Here is a 20,472-nt window from a genome sequence, read left to right as displayed (position 1 = left end):
AGCCCTCTTATCTATCTAACTGTAATCAATTCCTAACGATTCCACATAGACATATTTTCCTTGTATTCATGCCCTTCCTATTTGCAGTCTCTGCATTTACATCCAATTACCTTGCTTGTACTCCCTGTCATCATATTTTTGTCTAGATGTATGTCACTTGCCATGATAATGATGCAGAAAGCATTTTTTCTATATGATAAACGCATGGCCTATGGGTGAATAGTTGATACAATTCACCAAATCAGCCATTTGACTCAAGAGCCCCCACCCCCACCCCACCCCCACTCAGACATATATCTTTCTACCACCTTAGCATGAGTTACACATAGTTGTGGGCCATGTTTTGCTAAACTGTGTTTCATCAGTCCGTAGGGTACTAATCACTGTATGGTCTACTTTATAGCACATTTACACCGTTTAAAGCATTATTTCATGCTGGCCTTTGGATAAACTGCAGCACTGTTTATTTTAAAGATTCTTGGAAGGCAAACTAGAAGTTAAGTTATGCAAAACTGTTTCTAGCAATGCTGGTAAATTAATTGTAGTTTCAACTGTGTGGATATAGACTCCATATTTGCGTCAATGCTGAAAAGCAAAGTTTGGAAGTGGAAGTTAGTCAAAAAAAGTGATTTAGGCATCCAAAAAGCTATTTACTTCTGACATCACGGAAGATTACTGCACTTCCAGCAGTATATCTGATATGTTGTGGTGCTTAGATTTCATTGTAGAAAGAATCCTTAAGTAATATTGGACCCCTGGAATATGATACACTATCTGATATACTGTATCGGTGTATACTGGTATCCAAAGGATGAAAGAATAGAAAAAATCTATTTACTGTAGGATATGCCTAGCTACTGTAACAGCAGTACTTGTGTCCCATCTGGATAGTGATTTGAAGGTTAACAATACACACTTCAATCCCCTCCCATGAGACAAGAGACACAGAAGAAGAATGTCTGTGCTCCTGTCTTGACAGGAGTGGATAAAGGGAAAAGGGATTATGGGAAAAAATTACCTTTCTTAGTTCCTGTTCAACATCCCCAGATATTTTGGCTGTCAGAGATTTTAAGTTTTCTTGCAAACAGGCCTAAGCAAAGATTTTTGGAGAGTGGTGATAGGGACAGTCTACTCTTACTAATGAAAGACAAAACAACAATCAAACAATAAATTCTATTCTGCATGTTCTCATGCTGATATATGTCCTCTGTGAAAGAAAGACATTTTTTATTTGGTCACGGTCATCGCCGTTACCCGTGCAGTGACATGCTGCAACACTTCCGATGTTATTTCTCAACTCAGTGACTTTGAAAGCTATCTCCCATATTCCTGAGAGAAGTGTTTGCTTGAATGACTATGAGAGAACCCGCATTGTTTGTACAGAGGCCAGCTGTTAATTCTACCAGCTTCTCAGGTATGTATTTAAAATGCCACAGGAAATATATTGCCTTATTGCAGGCCATGCTCTCAGTAGCTTGTAAATGAGTTACAGGTATTATGTTGTTCAGTCAGTTAGATGAAAAAGTCTAGTTTACAGAATCCATTACATTTGAGTTTGTTTATATGAACTCTATCAATAAGGTACTGCATTTAAACCTGTATCTGTAACCTAATGTGCAAAGACTTTGTTTACCAATCATCTGTAGTATACTGTGCTTTTCAAAGGTGTGACAATTTCAAAATAAACAAGGTGTAGTAAGGTCAAGATGTTATCATGATAGGATATTGGCTACATTTAGCATAAAATAAGACAAAACCAACTGTTCTGCGCTTCACTTAACCCTGGGAAGTCTGATATCCTCCACATTTCATGTGTTGCTGTGCCATATTGTGTTTATGAAATGTGGCTTTTTTTAGTGGAGGAGTATAGAATATTAACAAACATTATCACAATAAAAATACATTATTGTTATTTTAATAAAAACTTCACTGACCAGTAAAATGATTATATCAGGCCATACTAATGATGTATAATTTCTAGTTTAAATCCTTTTCAAATGTTATGCTCATGCAACATAGATGAATAATTTTGAATAGTGGTCGAATGTACTACATGTCCAGATCCAAATTTGTTTTTCCTATATCTGATCAGCCTACACATTTTTCCTAGCTTGTTTATCTCCAGTCATGTCTGCATTCAGGATGTGTACATGTCATACATTTTCTAATGTAACAAAATGAGACATACTCACAAAGCACAATTCCAATGAATCTACAAGTGAGACCCTCTGCATTTTACAGAGGCACCATACATATTGAGTTTCATAAAATATGACTTCACTGAAGTAATGCAACCTCGATTTTATAAAGCTAGAATTACAGTGCCACAGCCAACCACACTGTAGGTCCAGTAGGACTTAAATGTCAGATTGAAAACCCACACTTAATGAGCAGTGAGTCCATAAAGTTCACACTGCAATTTAAGAAATCATATATATATTTTTACTTATACTGACAAAACTCCAAGGCCTAAAGTGGTGTCAGTGTTTTTTTTTTCCTGCAGACAGTTTAAACAGGAATGATTTTCCCAGCAGATTGGTGTGGCTGGGGGATTCTTCATGGTTGGTAAAAAATTTCATACATTCAAATTGCAAGTGTCATTGCACTTGAGTTTTGTGTTATGTATAATGTTAGAGATACTGGATTTTTTACAAAGCAGTTTACCCTTTTAATAACTGCCACATGCTGATTGTAACATTGAGAACAAACCTTTTTTTTTTTTTTTGAGATAACTTACTGATCTAAATGGACCTTTTTCAGGTGTACTATCTGGTTAAGTGACTTGTTCATAGGTAAACAGAGACAGGAATCAAACCCTAGATCATAGGAAGCAGCTTGTTAGCAGTTCATAGCTTAATCAGCTACACTAACTGTCAGACGTACAAGTTGATAATAGAGCACTTGACAGTCCCCAGGAAGAGCAGTCAGCAGTGTTGACTTTGTGGTTGAAACCTTGTTTTTGTAGCATACTAGTAGGAGATGCTTGCTTGCATTTTTTCTGGTTTCTTCTAGCTGCAGTTGCTGTCTCCGGGCCTTTATTGTGTATTGTGCTGTTGCTGATTTGAACATACGTTTGCTTTCCAGTCATACATAATGTCACCATTGGTGTATTTGAATACTTTTTGTAAATGGATATATGACTTATCAGACCATTTTCAGATATGACCTAGGTAAGGTGCAAACTACAAATATTTAAAAGAGGTACATTAATATAGCAAATACATGTAAGTCAATACCTGGCAGCAAGTAAGGTAGCTTGTAAGGCAAAACAATGTGAACAAAGACACCAGTTATGTTACATTGGTTTACTGAAGGTATAATCTTACACAAATGCTAAGATAAAAAAATGATATAAGAATTACATAAGAGAGAAGAATTATGAGACAGTTTAGGCGAATGAAGTACCTTAAGAATCACTGAGAGTCAGATAAGTTAGCAACTGAAATAGGTAGACAGGATAGTATAGCGTACTGTCTGGCATAGCTACAGCATGCATAAAACAAAGGTATGATGTGCCCCTCTTCAAGAACATATCATCACTCCATCATACACTGTGACACTTATTAAAATGAGCCACATTTAGCTACTGCCTTTTAATATAAGACCCATCCCTGTTATTATTTTAAGAGACACCAGTTTTAATTCATGATATTTTCAGCTGAATGTCTTTGAATGAATAAATCTAACAGCCACATTTGTGACAGCAGTTCAGAATGGAGGGAGGAAATGATTTTACCAACAGCATGCTGGTATTTTTATTTAGTGTTTTCATGCATGCTTAGGGCTAGCACTAAGATCCTGAGTAATTATTTTATACCCATTTTAAGTGGCTTTAATGAAACTTGCTTTCAGTATCTCATACTGCATACCTACATCAGAGCAAACGAGTGGTGCAGCATGTCCCACTTATAATTGTTAATCATCTCTACAATGCACAGTATCATCCTCTCCTCCTCTATGCACTGGTCGTCTGAGCACATAAATATGTATGGATAATCTTTCTGATTTGGCAGAAATCCAATTACAGGTGATGTCTCATAAGCTCTAAGTGAGTATAAATGAGACTTCTCTTTTTCCTGTGATGGCAGCAGCAGTACTGGCACAGGAATGCATGACAGGGGAATCTTCACAAAAAATATTTTTACTTATACCTTTATAGGATTTTTTCCTCAGTTTACTCACAAATGAGCATTCTGAGTCATTACAGCAGGCACATATACACACACACACACACACACACACACACACACACACACACACACACACACACACACGGGCAATAACATGCAAGTGCGATTGTGTATGCTTATGCACATATATAAATGTGCACTGACATGCACATGTGCATACACACACACACACACACACACACACACACACACACACACACACACACACACTCACACATGCGCACTTACATGAGCCCACACATGTGCATATGCATGTGCCCATATAAACACACAAACACAGCCACAAACATACACACACAGTTTGCCAAATGTACCTCATTATACAGTCATGTGACCCATTCTTATCCTCTCCTCACCCTCCTCGTGGGAATGGATCAAGCTTATGCTTGCTCTGTCCCCCATTGACAGAGGCAGAATTCTGCAGCATGTGGATAACATTACTTTTCTGCTTTATGTCTTGTCATACAATTGAACTGCATGATCTAGAAGAGTTTTTTAAGCCTAAACCATAGCTTTCTACCTGTAAACTCCTCCTTAATCTTTTTAGAAGAACAAATCAGGGATGGTCCTTCTTTCTTCATCTGTTAATCATTAACTTCATGTTATTTGTGAATTTTAAAGGTCTGCGTAACAAAGAGCTCTTCTTCTCTTCTCTCACTGACTATTTTTTTTCAGATCACAAATTAAATGAAATCCTTTATAAGGTTTCCATACTTCTGACCTCAAACCCAGGACTGCTCTGTCTGTGGTACTCCATGGGCTCAAGTGCAGCAGCAGCAGCTCTCCCACCTTTACCACGTCTCTTCAAAAGAATCCATTTTGTTTCTGTAAGTCCTGCTGTTTATATCCAAGTCTCCCACTGGAGTAGAGTTTAGAGTATTTTTGCATCAGTGACACAACATGTAGCACACTCAACTTTGAGACAGAAGGCTGTGGGTTCTATTCCCACAAAAGGTATATGGATTGCTGGTACTGCAGTTCAGCATAAGGGGGTGTTGCACTCCTGAGTGTGCCATCCTCTGAATAAGATGTCAAACTGAGGTTGCATCTGCTTGAGTTGGTTGTAGCTCAGGTGTATGTTAAAATTCCCACAGCACCTCTTGAAAAAAGTAGGGGTCCTTTACTACATACAAAAATAATTCTTATTTGCAAAATATTTACATATTTTCCCATATTTACAAGTGTACAAATATGTAAATATACAAATTTGTTTACACAGTCATATTACATTTTCATCCCTTTTATACCCCACACTCCTTTTTCCATAACCACCATCTGACTATACTTCATATTGTTGCGACAATCCATTTTCCAATAAACATCTTCTTCTTCTTCTTCTTCTTTCGGCTTTTCCCGGTCAGGGGTCGCCACAGCAGATCACCTTGTCCGCACATTGAATGGCAGTGGAGTTTTACGGTGTCGAGTTGCCAGCCCGGCGCCCAACCTTCCACAGAAGGCACACTCACACGCACACCTAGGGCCAATTTAGAGTGTCCAATCCACCTGCAGCATGTCTTTGGGATGTGGGAGGAACCGAGCACCGGAGGAAACCCACGCGACCACAGGGAGGACATGCAGACTCCGCACAGAAGGCACCCCAGCCGGGGATCGAACCGGAGAACCTCTTGCTGTGAGGTGGCAATGCTAACCACTGCACCACCGTGGCCGCCCATCCATTTTCCAATAAACATAATTTCATTTATTCTTTCATGCCATATAATACATGTAACATAAAATAACTTTTTATTTACTCTTTTAACATATTCTTTACTTCTGTTCTTGTAATATTTATATCTGTGTTTCTTTTATCCACTTCTTTTATATCTTCAAAAAAATCTTCTTTACCCCATAACTTTATTATTCTTTTACATTTCAAAAAACATGTGTTACATAGTTTCCTCTTCTTGAAAATATAAACATATTCTATCACTTTTCTCTTATATGGCATATTTCCTTTTACTTGCAATTCATTACCAGCCTCCAAAAAATCCTGACATTCTATTCCATTTGCTTCTTATTTTTATAACTCTTCATCTGTTAGATGTTCCCATCATTTTACATATTAATGTTTTATCATTACTTATCATTACATTCTGTTTACCATCATAATGTCAAGTGCACATTGCTCGACACTGCACATGAGGGACACCTTTAAGCGAATCCCGTAATGCAGATCTGTCAAAATGTCACAAAAACACAGAACGTTGACATTTCCAACCGCTCTACACCTGAAAACAAGTGGTCAAAAAGGGGGCGAGATTTTGTAGTTTGGAACACTGGCGTTTGCCATTTTCAGCAGTTGCAGATAGGTGTTCACATTTGCAGTGTCGAGCAATGTGTACTCGACATTATGATGGTAAAGCATTACATTCTTATACCATACTTTTCTATCCTTTTCTATGTCATCAGTATTTATTTTCCACAAAATTTTTTTCTTCATAATATTTTATTTCCTCATTTATGCACTCTTTTTCTGTTTTACTCTTTTTACCATACCCCAAAATTTATCATACTTATGCAATTTTACCATTAATCTCTCATCATTTTTATTTATCCACTTTAATACTTTGTACAAATTTAATGAAGCAGCATATACCACTGGGTTAATTAACCCTAAATCTCATTCTTCTTTATTTACATACAAAACTCATTTTACTAAGTTTAATCTATAATGCCATATAAATGAAAAAAATATCTGCAATAATTCCTTTTCAAATACTGTGGGCAACATGAATACACTTGCTAAGTGTGCTATATTTCCCATCAGTACTGAATATATCAAGTAAGCCTTTTTTTCTGAATGATAATTTATATTTTCTCTAGAAAAGACAGATTTATAGGTTCGTATGTTCATGAGTAGGTACTCAGCTATTGGCCCTGGGGCCTATATAAGCCTAGCCAAAAAGGTACCCTGGCTTTCGCCACCCAAGAAAATTATTTTCTTGTGCCCCTGTTGAGCAGAGCCCCAGAGGTAATCCCTGGGGTGAATTTCCTATTTCCCATCTAATCATCAAGATTTTTCTTGAAGAGTGCTAATAAGGAGCTTTGTTTGATATAGATAGGTAATTTGTTCCAGAGTATGGGAAGTCTCTGGGACAGTAATCTATCCCTCCAGCATGTTCTGTTTATTGTGGTGACAAGGTTTAGGTCCCTAGAGCATGTAGCTTGGAGGGACTGGGATTTCTTTAAGTGGAGCATGTCCAACAGCTCTGGGTTTGACATAGCTTTGTATGTTAGGCAGAGATTGCCTCTGAGTAGGTGATATGTGATGGAGTAAAGCTGGAGTTTTTTCAGACGGTCTGTGTAGGGCATCTGTTTGAGGCCGGTAATCCTCTTTGTGAGGTATTTCTTCGGCCTTTCCAGTTGTTGTAGATATCTTGTGAGGTACATACCAAAAGGGGCATTGTACTCTATAATGGGGTCTAATGAGTGATGAGTAGAGGGGAACAATGACCTCTTTTTTTCCTGGATGAGAAACCTTTTGTGATGAGGTGTGCCATGTAGAAGGATTTCCTGACTACTGTGGCAATGTGATTATCAAAGAAGAGACTACTGTCCACCTGTGTCCCAAGGTCTCTTATCACACTTTCGGTGTTAAGTAGACTACCACCTATGTGGTAGCTCATGGGTACAGAGTTTTTACCAAAGGGGATGACAATGCACTTTTTAGCAATTCAACTTGAGGCCATGGCTTTGACACCAGGTATCTGTCTCAGTGAGGTCCTTTTGTAGGATGTCCTCATCATTAGGAGTTTCAATCATGGCTCCTAGTTTGCAGTCATCTGCAAACTTAATTAGCCAAAGACCTTCTGTGTTAGCCTGTACTTTAGAAAAGTAGATACCAAACAGGGGAGGACCCAGGACTCTTGTCACTGGTCTGAAGTCAGATTTAGAGTCTGCTACTTTCACAGTGTGGGTTCTGTCAGTGAGCCAGTTGGCAACCCATCTTGTGACATAGGGATTTATACCTAGTCTAGTGAGTCTATCTATAATTCCAGAGTGGGGGATGGTGTCAAAAGCCTTAGCGAGATCTAGATAGGCTGTGTGAACCACCTTACCCTTGTGTATGGCTTTGGTGACTGCTTCAAAGAAGTCAATCAGGTTTAGGAGACATGATCTGCCTTTTACAAACCCAAACTGAGTGGGGTCCAGAGTTTGGAGATTACCAATGTCTTTGCTTATAAGTTCCATGATGATACTTTCCATGGCCTTGCAGACCAGGCTCGTTAGGCTAATTGGGCGGTAGTTCCCGGGGCCATGGTGGCTCCCCCTTTGTGGAGTGGGATAACCATCACTGTGCGCCATTCAGTGGGAATAAAGCCTGAGGTGAGGCTATGATTGAACATGGTGCTTAGGTGGGGTGCCAGTTCATTCTGTAGTTCATATAGAATGCAGCCTGAGATGTTGTCAGGTCCCATGGATGCTGTGTTCTTGGCTTTGGAGAGTGTGGTTTTTAGCTGTGCAGCCGTGACTACAGGAACTTTGCATTCTTCCGGTATAGAGATGGGACCTTTAGGGGGTGAGAGAGGGGTAAAGTTAGCACGGAACCTATCTGCCAGGATGTTGGCAATATCAGTTGGTTCTGTATATTTGGTGCCATTGTGCTGTAACTCAGAGCAGATCTGAGTGTTGCCATTGAGATGTTTGACATACCTTTAGAATGCTTTGTGGTTATCATTAAAATCAGTGGTGATTTTGTTTTCATAACTAGTTTTGGAGGATTTTATGAGGGATCTCAGCTTCTTACTGAGGCTTACCAGGGAGTTCCTCCAATCATGGGATTTTACTCTTTTTACAACAGTTTCTCTCTTCTGTTGTAGAGTTTGTTTATAGCAGGGGAACACCAGATTGGCTTCCTTTTTTGGAGGATAGCATCTTGGTTCTGTTAGGGATCGCACGATCCATGCATTCATGTAAGTGCTTATAAAGTGCATTTGTGTAGGATTCAGCAGTCATACCTCTATTGTCCGTCTGCATGGGTGTCGTGAAGTTTGCCATTTCTGTCTTAAGAAGTGTGAAGTTGGCTTTGGAGAAATTTTTTATGGTGGTTTCCCTAATGGGGGGGGGGGGGCGGTATGTGGCTGTCTAGGGTGATTAGCTGATGGTCAGCTCTGACCAACCAGGAATTGACCTCTGGTGTGGAACACCGGTCACCCATGTTGGTAATGACCAGGTCTAGGATATTGCTGCCCCTGGTGGGGGTGTGGATAAGTTGATCCAAGGCATTGGAATTTATGAATTCCAGAAAACGTTGAGCAAAAGAGTTGGTACATGAATAGTTTTCCCGGTTAATGGTGGGGTAGTTGAAATCACCCATTATGAGGGTGTTGCATTGTACCCTAATATTTTCCAGTGTATCAAGAAATGAGGAGTAGGATTTCTGGGGCATGATGGGGGATCTGTAGCAAGTTACAATTTGGATTGCGGTCTTGCACAGAGTTAGTTGCACTTGGATAATCTCGGATGCATTATGCTGAGCAACTAGCCTGGAAGTCTGGATATCCTTAATGAATATGGACATACCTCTGCCTTTAGTGTTTCAGTCCAGGTTAGGTGGCCGAAAGGTGTGGCATGAATTATAGCCTGGTAATGCAGGGGTGCTCTCTGGAGCCTTGAACCAGGTCTATGTCACTGCACAGATGTTGATGTTTTCCATTTTAAGGAGTGCCTTGAGTGAATGCATTTTGAGGTTTAGACTTCTAGCATTGCGTAGCATTACCCTCAGATTTTGCTTGTTTGTACCTGTTACAGTGGTGAATTTGTAATTTGAACCTTGCCTAAAAAAGGCACTATAGAGGTGGCTAGAGCCTTAGCCAGTATCCAGAATCCCAAGGGCGATAGGTGCAGGCCATCTCTGGCAAAGCATCATGGTCTGTTGATCATGTCATCCCAGGCAGACAGATACTGGATCCCCTTAGAATGACACCAGAAGCTTGGCCAATTGTTGAAGTGAATAATTTTCTCCTTGTACTGTGGTATCATTCTGGGTGATGGCAGGATGCTACTCAGGGCTAGGGTCATACCTACCTGGGCTACAAGATCGGAGAGCTCCTCCATGTCTCTTTTCATGTAGCCCAGGGAGGTACATCTCAGGTCATTCACTCCAACATGGACATTGACAGAGTCATATTTGTATTTGTTGTGGAGTGACCTGAGTGCATGTATTATGTGGCAGATCCTGGCACCCGACAGGCAGCTGACAGTAACTTTCTCCTTGTTTAGCTTGGTGAGTGGAACATCACATCAGTGTGCTGGACTATAGAGTCACCTATGACTAGAGTGTTGGGTACATTGTTATGTTTTATGGGCTGTGGTTGAGTGGCACACTGAGTTTGTGGGCTATGTGTCATTTGGGTTGTATTGGGGGTGGAGGTTGCTTCCATTTCTGCTTTGGAGGTCTCTGTTGCTTGAGCATATTTTTATTGAGAGCCTCCATGAATGTAGGTGTGTGTTTTGTGTTTCTATGTGTATTGATGGTGTAGGTTTTGAGGGACTATGTGATGAGTGTGGTGTGGTGCAAGTGTTTACCTTCTCCTCTTGACTGTCTAGTCCAGTCTTGGGTGAAGAGAGCTTTGCTTCCAGTTTGGCTATATAAGTGCATCTCTCACAGGTTGTAGTGTTGGGTGGTAGGAGGAGGGGGTTGTCTGTGTACATGAGGCAATTGCTGCATTGCCCCAAGATGCCCAGATTCATCAGGTAGACAGGAGAAAACACTGGGAGCTGACCCTTAGACATGCTTGGATAGGTGCTGATTTATTAAGTACTAAAAACTGTATTCCTCTAGACAAGTGAGGAAAGTTAAGTTCTGTAGTAATGTGTAGCTTTTTTAGTACTTACGAGTTCTGAACAAGTGCTGCACTCAAAGAAACTGAGTTGAGTGCTAAAACTAAAAAGAACTGGCTAGTTTTAAGGGAAAAGTTAAAGAGTAGACTTTATGGCGCTGGAAATAGTTTAACCCTAGCTAAGCGGTGATGCATAAAGTGTACTTTTTTTTTTTTATATATATAACCGTAGCAAATGAGCAAACTGATTTAAACAAATTAACCAATTAACCAATAAAAAGCTAAAAGCTGAGCCCCATTCCAGCAGTCTTCAATCAGACAAGTTCTAACTGCACACTCCTGCCACTAGGGTGCAGGGGAACCTTCTCCAAAAAAGATGGCCTGGATTAGTGCTCAAATTATACAAACAAAGCTAGATTCAGCAGGTCTGAATGTAGTCTATGCTACAGCAAACAAGGCATACCAATTTCAGAAAGAAACATTTCAAATAAGCAGGCACAATAAGCCTCTAACCAGAAACTCCCAGCTCAGAAGAGCAGAATCTACCCTCTCCTCCCACAAGAGTGCCAAGAGGTGCATATGAAGAGCACCTCTTGTTTTATTTCTTCTGTTTTTCCTCATTGAATTCTTTTTACATCTGTATTCCCAAATTTTCATTCACTATAAAATATATACCCCATATATTTCCTACATCACTGAAATCTTTACTTTTCTGTTTATTTAAAGCCATCCCTATTACCTCTAGACACTCATTTGTGCAAATTATTTTTATTTTATCCAACTTTTGTTTTTGCAATTATTATAATGTCATCTGCATATGTTAACAGAACTGGAATTATTAACCCTTCAGGTGCTATATACCCCACCTCCTTAATTTTGTAATTTATTTCACATGCTATCACATTTATAACTAATGCAAATAGTATAGAACCTATTGGGCGTCCCTGTCTTACACCACTCTTCCTATGCACCTCTTGGCTTAACAAGCCATTTACAAGTATTTTAACTATTTTATTACTATATACTGACATACATAATTTCCTAACTTTCTCACTTATATCATATTATTTCATTATTACCTATAAGATTTTATGTCCATTTGTGTGAAGTGCCTTAATATGGTCTCCTATCATGACTTTTGCTTCTTCTTTTATGTTCATAATATCATTCTCAATTTCTCTATCATTAATAGTTCTTGACAAGCCTTCCCTTTCTGCTAGATATGCTATCTTCCATAATATTTTCCATTTTAGTTTCAAATTTCTTTTGTAGTATTTTCATAAAGATCTTATAATCGTTATTAGTCAGTACCATTGCTCTCCAGTTTTCATATTCTTTCTTCTTTCTTCCATATGAATTTAAGTATTCCACTACATAATTCTTTATACATAAAACATTCATTTAACCATTCATTCAAAATCTTTAAAAAATATCTTTATTTTTCTTGCCAGCCCCTTAATATTTTATACATTTCCTACCCCACTCCATCTGGTCCTGTAGTTTAATTTATATTTACTTGTCCTAATATTTTGTCTAACTCATTTAAAGAAATCTTTTCCAACTATTGATTCTCTTTTTCTATTAACTTTTTTGGTTTCCATGGTTTTTCACTGTCTTCATTTTTTCTTTAAACATTTCTTATACATAGTGTACTACACTGTTCATAATCAGTTCCTGAGTTCTTTCTATTTCTCCTTTTACTTTTTTATTTCTCTTATTACACTACCATCTTCCTTTACTAATCTGATTATGTATCTCAATATTTGTCTTTTTCCTTGCAAAAAATATCTTTGCTTATATAACAATTATTGTATTTTTTCATGATTTCTTTCTTATAATTATTTTTATTTGTCAAAGTATTTTCTATCATTATGTTCTAAATCTCCCACTGCATTCTTATATGTTCTTTTATATTTTTCTTTCTCTACTTTTCTCATATTGCCACTGTAAAAAAAATTGTTATATTTTTCATTAAATATCATCCACCATTTGACCAGTTTTTATAAAATGTTCTCATAGTAATATGATCTTTCCATAACTGCATTACTAATCTATTTCCTTCTTAATTCCATGCATTCTCATTTATCCTTTTTACTCCTTTCCCTATTTTATATATTCCTTGTTTTCCTTTATCTCTAGCCATATTGCAAGATAAGATGATCAGAAAATCCTGTTTCAACTACATCCCCTTCTCTCTGATACTATAAAATAATATATTTCAGTTCAATACATACCCCTTTTGTGAGTCCATGAATTTTTATCCCAAATTTTTAACTTACCACATCTTATAACTTCTAACATTTCTCTTATGCAATTTCCTTTCTTTTTATAATTATCTCTTATCAGAGTTAAAACCTCCTATTATTATAATATTAATGTTTAGCACTACATAGTCCAAAAATCTCATGAAATAATATTTCCTTATCTTAACAATTAGTATAAGAATATAATGTTATAATTGTATATACTTATTCTTTCTATTTTAAATATACAATGTTTAGCTTCCTATTTTTGCTAAAGTTTCACCTAATGTCTTTGCTGTATTTTTACCAAATACTGCTATTCCAATACAGCTCTCATTTCCCAAATTCCAGATTACCCCCCACATAATTTCTCTGAACTCTTTCATTTGTTAAAAATCTTCTGTCTTCTGATATAATTACATCTACATCACATGTATTGCACCACTCCAATTCCTATTCTTCTTACTATATACTTGATACTATTCATATTCACAGAAAGCACTCTAAAATTTTAATTTCCCTTTGATTCATGTTTTCATAAGTCCATAACTAATTACTAGGCTAGTTTTCTTAATACACCATTCTACACCTAGCCAGTTTTCTTCCCAAAGATGAGACTCAAACTCTACACCTTGTGTCTGTGAGCCACACACCTTAACCATTATACCAAGTTCCAGACATTAACACTAGATTTTCTTTTTCATCCATTTTGTTTCTTTTTCTGTCTTTTACCCTTTTACAAATAGAATTCTTTTTAACCTGTACTACCTCCTAATTTATGTCTTCTTCACTTAATACAGAACCTTATTCTATGCCCTCTCTATTATTTTCTTTCTCATCTAATTTTCTTCTATTTCTACTACTTCTAAATTTTTTCTCTCTTTATTCATTTTCTTCTCTTTGTTTTTCTTTTTCCTTACACTTATTTTAATTTTTTGCAATCTATCCATAAATGTCCAATTTTGTTACATTTATTACATTTCAATTCACATTTTTGCATTATATCTCATTTCCCCACAAAAATAACAGTTTCTGTTGTCACAGTTACTTATCAAATGTCCATCTTTTCCACAAAAAATAAGGTTTTGGGTTGTATTTTATAATACCCCTATTCCCATCCACAGTTATCTTGCTTGGGATGTATATATATATATTTTTTTCTTTTTCTGTGTTTTGCACAATTTATAATCCCAGCCACCAGTCAGCTTTAAAATATCTTTTCAAAGTCTCTTTTTCTACCTCTGTTTGAAATTGTACGTGAATTTTCTTTTTTTGTGTCGCTGTTAAATGCTTTTATCACATAAAGATTCCATGGGTTACATTCTTTCCTTTTTCATATTCTCCTGGAAAGTTTTCCATTGAAAAAACAGTCTTAATATAATGTCACAAGATATATCTTTGTTAATAAGAGTAAATTATCTTACCTCATTTGTTTTTACAGCCAAAGAAGCTTTTAAATTGCCTCACACTTCATACCTGTTCATTTGTTTGTCTCCTTTACTTTGAATCCTTACTACATACTTCCATTTTCATATTCTTCTGCCTTCTTTTCTGCTACTCACTTTTTGACTTCTTTTACCTTCTCTACATATGTTTTCTTTTCTATCTCACCACTATTCTTCAGGATTAACTCTGTAACCTCCTTTTGTATTTTCTCCATAATTTCCCCACAGGAAACAGCTCCTTCATTTTCTATCTCACTCTGCACCACCATTTCTTTAAGTAAATCATCCCACAACCCTCCCAACTGGAGGGTTGTCATTATACATCCATAATTTTCTGACTCATCTCCATCAAATAGTTTTTTTTTTTTAACTTTTTCTCAGAATCCTGCACACATTCTCTGGTCTCAATATTTGCTTTCTCCATTTCTTTCATCACATATCAGTATTGCTCTATCTGCCTCCCTGTTTCTCCAGGCCACCTCTGTGCCTGGAACAGAAACAGGAAGTATTCCTCCAAAATGGATCCCACTCATAACAATGACGAGTAGGGGTCTTTTATTAAAAGTTGCAAAATACAATATATGCATTCCATATACAAATCTCACAGCTTTTACAGTTATTTACAATTATGTACAAGTAATTTATACATTTTCAAAAGTTTTAGACTTTAAATTACCCCCAGTCTTTTTTTTCACGACCAAAATCCTATTTTCTTCAAAAAGTCTGACAATACCCATTTCTCATTATATATTATTTTTGTTCCTACTATACCTATATTTTTAGATTTGCATTTTCTATCTCTCACTCTTATCCCAATAGAACTTATTTTATTTTTAACTCTTATCCATGTATCATCCCCTTCATCACTTGAATTACTTACTTCGTCCTCTAGCTCCCCTTTGTTTCCTTTTGTTTCCCTCATACATTCATTTACTTCCATTCTTATATTTTTTCATTCGTTTGTTTCTATTTGTGCTTCTTCTGTATTATCTCCCAAACACTCTCCCTATTTTGGTCTGACTTTGTTTTCTGTGTATAATTTTCTGTAGTATTATAGTCCATCCATGAATGTCCTATTTCTCACACTTTATATATTTTTGCTTACATTTTTTTGCTTCCTGTCCAACTTTACCACAAAAAAAAATTTGTTTTATCACAATGGATAATTAAATGATCATTTTTACCACACAAACAACTTGTCTTTGGTTGACCCCAGTATCCAACCAATCCCTCATTCCCCACCACATTAATTATTATACTCGGCAAATGCATTACTTTGTCATTTTGCATTTTCAGTATAGCACCACATTCACATCCATTCATAAACTTCTATTGTCATAGATCTTTGTAATGTCCATTACATGTCTACACACAGTTTTTAAATAGCCTTTTAAATCGTCTCTTTCAACGTCAGTTCAAAAATTTTATGAGTACTCTTTTTTTTAGCTTTTCTGTTAAATGCCTGCACAACATATAGTTTCCAAGGGTTTTCATTCATTCTCTTTTCATACTGTTCTAAAATATCTTTATATACTGCTCCTACTCAAAACAAATTTTACAGAAAGTATCTTTGTTTATACAAATAAAAGCTCTTACCTCTGTAGGTTCAATACACAGTGGTGAAATAATGCCCAGTTCCTTTTCCATTTTGCTACTTATTTTTACCCAGTGCTTTCTTTTTATTTCTGCTTTCTTCTCTTCTTTCTCCTTTTCTCATTATTTGTGCATATGATTTCTTCTCTTCCTTCCTTATTTTTCTAACTTCTTCTTCTTGAATTCTGTCCATTATTTCTCCTCATGACACTGCCTTATCACTCTCAGGTTCACTCTGTTCAATCAATTCTTTCAAATAAACATGCCACAACACCCACCCCCACAACTGGAGGGTTGTAACAACACATTCAGATGTTGTAGAATCTGTTAAAACAGATTTTGTTGAAAAAGATCTTCTAAATCCATAACAGTAACCTCGACTCCTTCTTTTTGCCTCATACCTAGCTCTCCTTCTCCTTCTTTCCTGTCTGTTTTCTCCACACTGCTCCACCTCCAACTCTTTGTCCACCATATCTGAACTTTTTGCTGTTCGATTAACAGCCTCACTTATCTCTTTTACTTTAAAAACACGATCTTTATCCCCATTTTTTGCTTTTCTGCTTCCTGCTTTGCCAAGCTGCATTTGCACCTGGACCAGAAGTCAGGAAGCGCAGCAAAGAATAAAGTCCCCATATACAAAGAGTAGCGGAAGTTCCCCAATGCCCTCACCAAATTCTTCCTAGTAGTATAAAGATCACCTCAGACCTCTCCTGAAAAGACACTACTAGTCTAGTGGGACTAAACTGGTACACAAAGGGTAAATAAATAATCACTCTAAATCATTTAAACAAGTCCCATCAGCACTGTGGATTCTAACATAGATGATTGTGCACTACTTTCAGTTTACCATTTCAAGAACCTACCAAAGACTTTAAAATGAGTCACCATTTGATGTATCCATCTATTAAATCTTGCCGAAAGTTTTATAGTTCTAGAATTTGTAACATGTTGGAAGAGAATCTTTACAAAGTTTGTGTCAGCCCTAAAGGAGTAACACCACACTAGCCCATATCCTTCCTCCTTACAATTCTTTGAATGCAAGCTGAACATCTCCAAGCAGGGCACAGCTATAGGTTCACACTTTAGTAGAGATGCTACCTCAGACCCTACTTTGATTATCCAGATTTCACACCTGCATGGCTTTGCTACTTGCAACTCACCCCTCTAAGCATTTTAGCTACTTGAATCTTTATTTAACATGCTTTGGGTTTGTTATTTTGCTTTGTTAGTCAGATTCCTTAAAATTCTTTCTATTTCTTCATGTATTATCCGTGTAATTCTTTCAGCTACTGTCCTCTATTGCCTATACTCAGCCCAAACTCATTATCTCATCATTTGTTGTACATTCCTAATGTTCATGTTACTCATTTGCCTTTCTCATCTAATTCTTTCTGTGTCCCTACTCTGTACTTCCTTGCAGCTTTTATTTTACTGGCTACATACTGCCTAAATTTTTAAGTTACCCAGCTGTGAATATTTATTTTATTTGCAGCTTTCTTCTGAGAAATGCATTGAAATGTTGATACAAATTTTTTTTCTGCATATTGATGTTATCTTGTACGTCACTTTTAGCATGTTATATAACTGTTAAAGACTTTGTCTTAATGTACACTGTTTACTTAATTTACACAATGTGGTTTGTACTGATTCCAGATTCTCCTCTGTAAAAAGAATATACCAATATTTAGGCCAAAATGTGAATAAATAAATAAATATAATATCCATCTTTCCATTTTTTAAATCATTTGTCCTGGTGGGGCTTGAAGTGGCAGCAAGCTGAAGAAGGAACAGGCTTTCCCAGGCAAGCTGAGAAATGTAATCTCACAAAGTGTCCCAGGCCTGCCTCAGGGCCTACTTCAAGCAGAACATGTGTTATACACCTCCTATAGGAGGCTGCAGGGGCCATCATTATAAAGTTCCCAAACTACTTCAACTAACTCCTATCAGTCAGCAAAGAAGGGCAGTGGCTGCACTCCGAGGTTGTCCTGGAGAACCGGGGGGAGGGGGGTCCAGGGCATGTTGGATGAACAGTGAGTTCATTTACCCTTTTGGACACTGCCCAAAACTCCTGACCATATGTGATGATGTGGATATAGCCTGATCAGTAAACTGAAAGCTTTGACCTGTGACTTAGTTCTCACTTCACCACCATAGCTCAGTAATGCTCCTGCATTAGTTACCACTACACCAACACTAAAAGATGTGGTTTTAAGATGATTTTTATCTGTGCAGCAAGTTCAGCAGTGACATGCAGAAAATTAGCAATGCACTTACTTCCAATTTTCATTTATGATTCCAGAACCAGCATTTTATTTTGGCGATACAGAATACGTAGTGGATGAGAGTGCTGGCTATGTGGATGTGCGGGTATGGAGAACAGGGACTGATCTCTCCAAGACAGCAACAGTGACTGTACGCTCCAGAAAAACAGAACCATTATCTGCAGAAGGTAAGCAGTTTGCAAATCTTATCTTACATACTAATTTTAAAGGCTTAGCATTGTGAGCAGTGTTATCAGAAAATAATCCTACAGCAGATCTGCTACACAGAACCATGATATCTGACAGAGCTGCAGGTGCTTGGGTTCTGCATGGAGCTTTTGGTGCCACAAGACTAGGAGAGGTGTTTCAGAAAGTATTTTGTCAACAAACATCAGTCCACTTTGTTGTGGCAGGAGCAAAAGGTTCCTACTTAAAGCTATATGTCTTTCACATGTATATATTATTTGATAAGCTTATTTTATTTTGATTACTAAGATGTCTGTCAGAGTTAGGTCCCTTTTAAGTAGAGGATCAAGCCTCTGTATGACTTGTCATTTTGGTCACAACAGAAGGGTCATTTTTCATATAAGCCTAAAAGGGGAGACAAAATTAACAATTGTGAGAAAGTATACTTATGTTGTAAATATATAAATGGAAATAAGAACAAATCAAAGATAATATAAGAATTTCAAAAGTGCAGTAGGTATATATGTAAATGTGTTTGTGTGTGAATATGTGGTGGGTGATAGGAGTGCTGGCATAGGTAATGCTGCCTCATTTTGAGTACTGACCGGTGTACTTTCTGTGTGAAGCTTTCATGCCCTCACTGATTCCAGTGCTTTCTTTGGTTTTCCCAGTTCCTTCCTACAACCCCAAACTATCTCAGCACTTAAACTGGTAATATACTGAATTGCCTGTGTGTATATGGAGAGAGCATGGTTTCATGAGTATGTCTATGTATCCGAATTTGGATAGTTTCTCATGCAAAGCTAGTTTAATGCTTTGCACCCATTGCCTCCTTAAATAATCTCCAGCTCTTCCATGACCTGAATAAGGTAAATTAGGTAACTAAAAAATGATATATACACAGTTCTAAAGGAAGTTTAATCTAGCGCCAAGTCACATGAACCAGACAAATATATCAGTTAAGAATTTTCGATAACTTTCATACCTCTCAACTGTGCAGATTTTTGCAGAATGTCCAGATATTTGCCTTATATTTTTGGTCTGTTTCTCATAAAATTGTGGTTTTATGGCAAATCATTGAGGGTTGAAATTAGAAAATAATGAGACATCTGAGTGTCAGATTTCATGCCCTGCAGAAAAGTCATGCTAATGCAAAACCTGTTATTCTATTAATTTTCTAAGTTTGTAAGAGCAATTAAAGTGTCTCTATTTTTGGGCTGTTGTCCTCCATTTATTGATGGCTTTTTTCATTCCTTACTCTAAGAGGTTGAGAGGTATGTATAGAAGTTAAAGTAATTCAGTACCTTTTGTTAAAATGATTACCATAGGGTTACTTATTCTTGAGCCATGAAAAGCTTTATTCCAAAATAAAAAAAACTTCCAAATAAGCACAAGATGAGTGCCTTTGACTTGATTTCACATGCATTCATACATACATTTCCTGTGTGTGTGTGTGTGTGTGTGTGTATATATATATATATATATATATATATATATATATATATATATATATATATATATATATATATATATATATATAGGCTATCTGCCCTAGGGCATTTATAAGCCTAGCCAGAATGTGTTTGGCTTTCGCCACCCATTTTAAATTTATTTTGCTATGCCCTTTTTCGAGATTAGTATACTGTGCCTCTGTCTAACAGTGATACAGAAGTGATACTCTTGAAGAGAGTCAATGAGGGACTCTGCCTAACCTGGACTGGGATTTTATTCCAGAGTGAAGGGAGCCACTGGGTTATGAATCTGTCCCTCCA

The 20,472-nt window shown here is 37.0% G+C and overlaps 1 protein-coding gene across 1 annotated transcript in view; it reads left to right on the top strand.

Moving 5' to 3' along the window:
* FREM3 (FRAS1 related extracellular matrix 3) overlaps positions 1-20,472 on the top strand; it is a 624,923-nt gene that overhangs the window by 428,253 nt on the left and 176,198 nt on the right. The window contains exon 7 of the mRNA XM_044062250.1: positions 18,553-18,702. Coding sequence (XP_043918185.1) covers positions 18,553-18,702 — 150 coding nt within the window. The remainder of the gene's footprint in view (positions 1-18,552; positions 18,703-20,472) is intronic.

The sequence above is a fragment of the Protopterus annectens genome, chromosome 2.part1 (genome assembly GCF_019279795.1).
Source record: "Protopterus annectens isolate FY-2018-M chromosome 2.part1, PAN1.0, whole genome shotgun sequence".
NCBI lineage: Eukaryota > Metazoa > Chordata > Ceratodontiformes > Protopteridae > Protopterus > Protopterus annectens.
The sequence above is the reverse complement of the archived record's forward strand: the minus strand, read 5'-3'. Positions and strand labels throughout refer to the sequence as shown.